General features: G+C 38.0%; 1 protein-coding gene across 3 annotated transcripts in view; it reads right to left on the reverse strand.

Annotated features, from left to right (window-relative positions):
- The window catches only part of TRPM8 (transient receptor potential cation channel subfamily M member 8), a 62,236-nt gene extending 59,369 nt beyond the window's left edge, over positions 1-2,867 (reverse strand). For all 3 annotated transcript variants that reach the window (XM_063116050.1, XM_063116052.1, XM_063116051.1), the window contains exons 1-3: positions 2,778-2,867; positions 1,788-1,861; positions 192-348 (exon numbers count right to left, since the gene is read on the reverse strand). In XM_063116050.1, the coding sequence (XP_062972120.1) occupies positions 192-348; positions 1,788-1,861; positions 2,778-2,867 (321 nt within the window). The remainder of the gene's footprint in view (positions 1-191; positions 349-1,787; positions 1,862-2,777) is intronic.
- Between the last annotated feature and the right edge of the window lie 3,133 nt (positions 2,868-6,000).

Below are 6,000 nucleotides of genomic sequence, written 5' to 3' on the forward strand. Positions count from 1 at the left end.
TGCAATCCTATGCATGTTTAGACAAACAACTGGATAGGAAACACACATAGGATATCACACTAAGTATGAAAATAGAAAGAAAACATAATAAATCTCCTGGTTTTCTGGGATTTTTTTCAAACTTAGAAAACATTAGCAGAAAAAAGCTTAGTTCTACATATAAATGTGAAAAGGGCATTGAATTGACTTACCTTTCCTGTCTTGCCCAAATTTTCAAATTCAATGTCCCCAAAGGCATCTGTTGGGAGTTCTTTAGTGTGTTTCTTATAATTCCATTTCTCATGGTTGTTAATCTGAGTCCCTTCTACATGTTGCAATTTTGAGTACCCACATTTACACAGGTTGTCACTATCAAAACATGCATATAGAGAAGAGAAATAATAATTCATCATTAAGTGTTGTTCTTTTTTACAAGGGCATACCAAGGAGAACAGCTTTCAAAAACAATTCATTGATGAACACGTGAGTCATCAAGGGCCGCTGAACCATTACAGGATTGCCTCCCTCTAAAGAAGAAGTGTAAAACTTTTTTCTTTAGGTGCCACATTCCTGCAGAAGTAATCTGCCAGAGGCTGCACGCTGCCATCAGTGGGGATGAAGCCAGCTGAGGGCCAGACAGAGCCAACGGAGGGCTTTCTCCTCTCTCTCCCTCTCTCTGCCATCATCTTCTCTCTCTTTCTGCCACCCACTTTTCTCTTTCTCCCCCTGACACTTCCTTCTCTGTCTCTCTCCCTCTTTAGCCAGCGGGCAGCAGGGGATGGAAAGACTTCTCTTGCCAGAGGTCTGAACTGATCTTTGCAGAGGGCATTTGAAATTAGGACTAGGACTTCAAGTTGCCCATCCTTACTCTAAAGTCTTATTAAAATACAGTATTTAGCATCTTTTAGAGGCACTGTAAGAAATTTTTGCAGGATCTGACTTCTGGCACTAATTAAGTGATCAGATGAGGATTAGATTGTTATTTATGTATAAGGTAGTAGCATGTAGATTTATAGAGTAGAGCTATTTTAATGCTTGTTGAGAACTACCAGTAGGGTGGGTGGGATAAACATTATTCAAAAGTTATTTAGGTAGACTTATAGCTTTTCAAAAACAAAGCTTTGGGATCTGCTCATATATTTATGTCAAAAATGTGGAAGGTGTTTGATGCTCCATCCCACTCTTCTTGTTTTTGACAAACTAATAATAATGATAAGTGGGGAGAAAGCTGGTTATATTCCTCTTTGATCTAACAACATGTAGAGGAGAAAAGTAGAAGCTATCACTAACCCCCTTTCACTGAATTTGACGGGTATGGTGTTTGAAAAACACACATATACATACCAAGAGGAAACATATGGTTATACTTCTGAACCATTTTTTACTTTTTCAAGTAACTCTGGGGAAAACTGCCACTGATTGAAGTATGGACTCTATAGCACTAGAAGCACATCCAATCAGTAACCCAGTGTTAATACGCTCTGAGGTTTTCAATGTTTAAGATAGCAATGAAGCAGGACTTCCATCACTTCATATGATACTATAACAAGGAAGGTTACATAAGTCGACCTTGTGTAAGCATTGTGAGAACATCTTCAAATTGACAGGACCTGTCATTCCAGTGTATCATGGGGCGCATTTACACATGAAACTTAAAACAGTTCACATTTCAAATGAATCATTTTATCATGCAAATCTTCCACAAACAGCTCAGATATGCTTTTTAGTATCCAGTATGAAAATGATCTAAGGCTCATCACAAAGAATATAACTCAAAAATTCAGAACTAGATAGAAATATTTGCTTACATTGACTTGGCATCTTTAGTGAAAAAGACACACTCTCTCTTCTTAAAGTTCTCTTGGATGAAGTGCACCAAATCCTTTGGGAGAAGAGTTGAAATATTTAAGTGAAACCCAGTTGTATATTTCTCCCCCCCAAAAAAATTTTTTTAGCAACTTTGGAATCATTCCTTTTGAAATACACACATTATCCTCAGCAGCTAATTAGCAAAGGTTGTGTTATTTTTACTTCCAAAAGAACAAAAGAGCAGACAGCATAGGATTACAGGAACTCTGCAGACTTTGAAATTAGTTCCACTGTCTATTCTTACAGCTTTACAAACTTATGTGATAGCCTTTTTGAAAAACACGTGCATTGCCTGTAACATAGCCCCAGCCTCTACGCAGTGGAGTGTAGAAACTACCCTTGACTTTGGGGGCAGATCTACACCAAGCAGGATATAACACTTTGAAAACGGGTTGAAAACCGTACATGGAGTGTGTCCTGGGCCTAAACAGTTGTCACTACTGTTATAAACCATTATAACAGTATAATGGTTTATAACAGTATAACAGTGTAGATCCTGCCTTGACCTTCTTTTGCTCCTGCACATAGAATCTACCATGTAAACCAGGTCTCAGTATGAATGCTGGATGGTGTTTACACTAGAAAGCCTCAAAGATTTCACAGTGATGATTCTACATGCAGAGGAAGATGAGTACAAGAGTCGGAGGTTTAGCCCCACTTTCCACAGTGCGGAAAATCAAACTACCTCAGCCAACAGTGATTTTTATTTATTTATAATACTTCTGAACAGAGCAATTCATAGTCAATTACAAGTCAGGAAAAGCCCGTGTAAACAAGTAAATCAAAAAGCAGGCAAGCTTTATGAAGCCTAGAATCTGACCAACAAGGTTCAACACTGTATAGTCATCAGCTTTAAGTTTTCGCCCTGCATCTGGTAGTTACATTTCACATCAACTCATGAGCATATCAGTCATACAGAACTCACTTACACTCTCGCTGTACGATAGGTCCGTGCTACGAGAAATACTGGAGTAAAGGCTTTTTGAGCTCTCCAAGGTACCATTTCTTTGACTTCTCATGATAGCTCTGAAATCTGAAGTAGCACTACCTGCCCAAGGAAAGAAGCCAATTAATAACCCTTGCAGTTTAGAAGCAATCTTGAGATTCAAGCTACATTTGTTATTAACACATTTTTTTAAAAATAAATATACCATGATAGTGGACTTTAGAGAATGGTTTGGAGATTCTCCCTTTCGTGTGGATCCTCCACAGGCCATCAGCACAAATGGGCTCCAGCTGCAGTGTCTCCCCACTCAGACCCTTATCCTCCAAGTTCTAAGAATTCCACTGCCATTTTTGCTGGCCCACTTTTCTTTTGGTATCTCAGTACAGGCCATTTCCTTACTGAGTCGTTTCCTTTGTGTAGTAGCATTTGTTTGTTTTCCATAAAGTTTCCAGTGTTTCTAAGTATCCATGACTTCCTATGTGGAAAGAAGGACACCTCAAAAGATTTATCTCCTTTTCTTGTATTTATGTCTGCCATCTAGGCATTTTGCATTTTGCCCTGATAAATAATTCTCTCTATAGTGTTTAGTTATGAATGGTATTGAAATAAAGGTTCTTGGGGCTGTGCAGATGAACCCACTCCTGTCTGCCCTTCTTCCCCTCCCGGTCCTCCCTATAGGCGCTTCCTCCCACTGCCCTCTCATACTGGAATTCCAAACGAATAAGAGAAAAGGGAGGAAAATCCACCCGTGGAAGAAATGTTCTGCACTGTCCATGCACCCCTTTGGACCTCTAAAACATTTATTGTTTTAGAGGTCTAAAGCACCATTGTGACATTTATTTTAGTATTCCTCTCCTTCCTCCTCCCCTTCTCCTTCAACAGAATCCACACCCACTTCTTCATAATCCTTCTCTGGTTTACAATTTGAAATAAGCTGTATTTGTCTTGAGTGATAGGCTCTGTGCTTAAAGCTGCAGTGCTATGCATATGCATGTATAAGTAATTTTTGGTATGATTGAAGTTTAGGACCATCTGACGGAGATGGCACACCACACCACCAGCATGATGTTTAAGAAGTGCATACCTAATGTGCCAACATCTGTACTGATCACAGCCTCTTCCACAAGTATCTGGCATGCCAGCACTATATGGCTTTGTGCCTCTGATGAGCATGTTTTAAGCATGATATCCCTACACAGCATTCGTGAGCTGCCTCGTATTTGAATCAAGCCTGATTTCCATATAACGAAAATCCCAGTTTACATGACCATTTCAAAGTCTCTCTTCCATCCGTGGTGGTTTTCTCTCCATTGGTGCAGACCTGAGGTGGTAGCAGTGTCTGTCTTTCTCTTGATTTAGTGTGCCATCACAAACTATATTTATAAAACATTTGCAATTTCATAAAGAAGCCATTAAGTAATAAATTAAAAAACCTAACAATCATCATTAACTCATTGGGACATTCTTTTAACTGTTTTTACTGCTTTTAAATTATATATTGTTTTAACTTGGATCATGGTTTAATTTGTTTTTAACTGTGCATATTTATTATTTTTATACTGTATGTTTTTATCTGTATGCCGCTCTGAGATCTTAATAATATAGGGCTGGATATAAATGTTTTAAATAAATAAATAAATAAATAAATAAATAAATAAATAAATAAAATTGGCCCTTAAATTTGTCCCAATGTGTATTTATGTAAATCCAATACAGTATACATATTAATAGTCACAACAAATCTACTGTATCATCATAGTTGTAGACCTTTTTTTTGAGGTATTTGATATTCTTTCTGGCTCACCACAAAATAGAGTATTTTGCGCAAAACCACTGTAAACATTTTATGACACTTACAGAGCACCGCAAAAGGATTTTGCTTCCATTCACATTTCAGTTATTCTCAACTAGCTTAATTTACTATTTAATGAAATAAATCTAATCACAGTCTGAGAGAAGGCTCCTTCTTTTGATGCAGTTCTCACCTGCTCAGCAAAGCAGGTCTATCAAAGACACAAAGAACCACTCATAAGACAATTAACTTGGAGCAATCTCACAGCACTGATCACCTGTAAAGCATTACCATGTGAAATTACTCCTTGATTAATTTGGAAAATGATAGGCTGAGGTGATAGTTGAGGAAAGGAGAGTGACCACTCCCTTCCCCACAGCAAAACAGAAGCCCCTAATGGTATCTGTGGGGCTAGAGATTGGTGGAGGACAATCAGCCAGTCTACTTCCCAATGTGATTAGTGGCTTCAACTGGGCTCTTGAGGTGGTACCAAAATCTAATCCAGTCCCTAATAAATCCTTCTGGGCAGAAATCAGTAGCTAAACTCCAATCCCAAAGTGATCATTTTATTTATTTAAAGCATACTTTGGTTGCCTTTTTGTCCCAACCCATCACAATACAGCTTCCAACATATATAATTAAAACACAAAAAGCACCAAGATCAGAATAAAATAGCTGTAAAAACCAATAGAAGTAAAACAACATTCAGCTCTGCATGCTATCTTTAAAAACAGATAAAAATATCACAGCACCAAATCAGAAAGAGATTTGGATTCAGCTACGTGAGGCAGGCTGCTCCATACTCAACTGAAACCCACAATGATCCCCTTGTTCTTTGTATGTAACTGTGTGAATGTATGTTCAAAGTGAATGTTCAAGGTGTATTCAAAAGTAGGAATGCAATGTTTCCTTCCATCTTTTTCTGTAACCTCTCCTCAACATAGGTTGGTGTGTGTGTGTGTTGGCCATGTATGAACTTGTGAGTGTATCCTTGTTTGAGTGTGTGAAAGAATGCATATAAAGGTCACATTTGAAACCAGATCCTGCCAGCTGTGTTTATTATGAGGCCCAATTTGTGAAGTATATACATGCTATTATATACATGTAGATAATGTGGCCCTCCTATATTTGCATTTCCTTTTAAAGGAAAGGAACAGAAATCCTCCAGAGATTTCCAGGCAGTCATATCCCTTGATACTGTAAAAGCATGCCATAAGATCAATTGCCATTTTTTAAATATTAAATATAGATTGGGGAGTGACTTCATTCCCTTCAACTCATACTCTGATGTCAGCTGTCTTTACAAATACCTCCTTTCTCAGACTGCTTTGATTGTCTGATTCATAAAAAAAAAAAACCACTCTTTCTCTTCAGCTATCTGCAGACACCACAAAAACCTCTCTCTCTCTCTCTC

The sequence above is a fragment of the Elgaria multicarinata genome, chromosome 2 (assembly GCF_023053635.1).
Source record: "Elgaria multicarinata webbii isolate HBS135686 ecotype San Diego chromosome 2, rElgMul1.1.pri, whole genome shotgun sequence".
NCBI classification, from domain to species: Eukaryota; Metazoa; Chordata; class Lepidosauria; order Squamata; family Anguidae; genus Elgaria; species Elgaria multicarinata.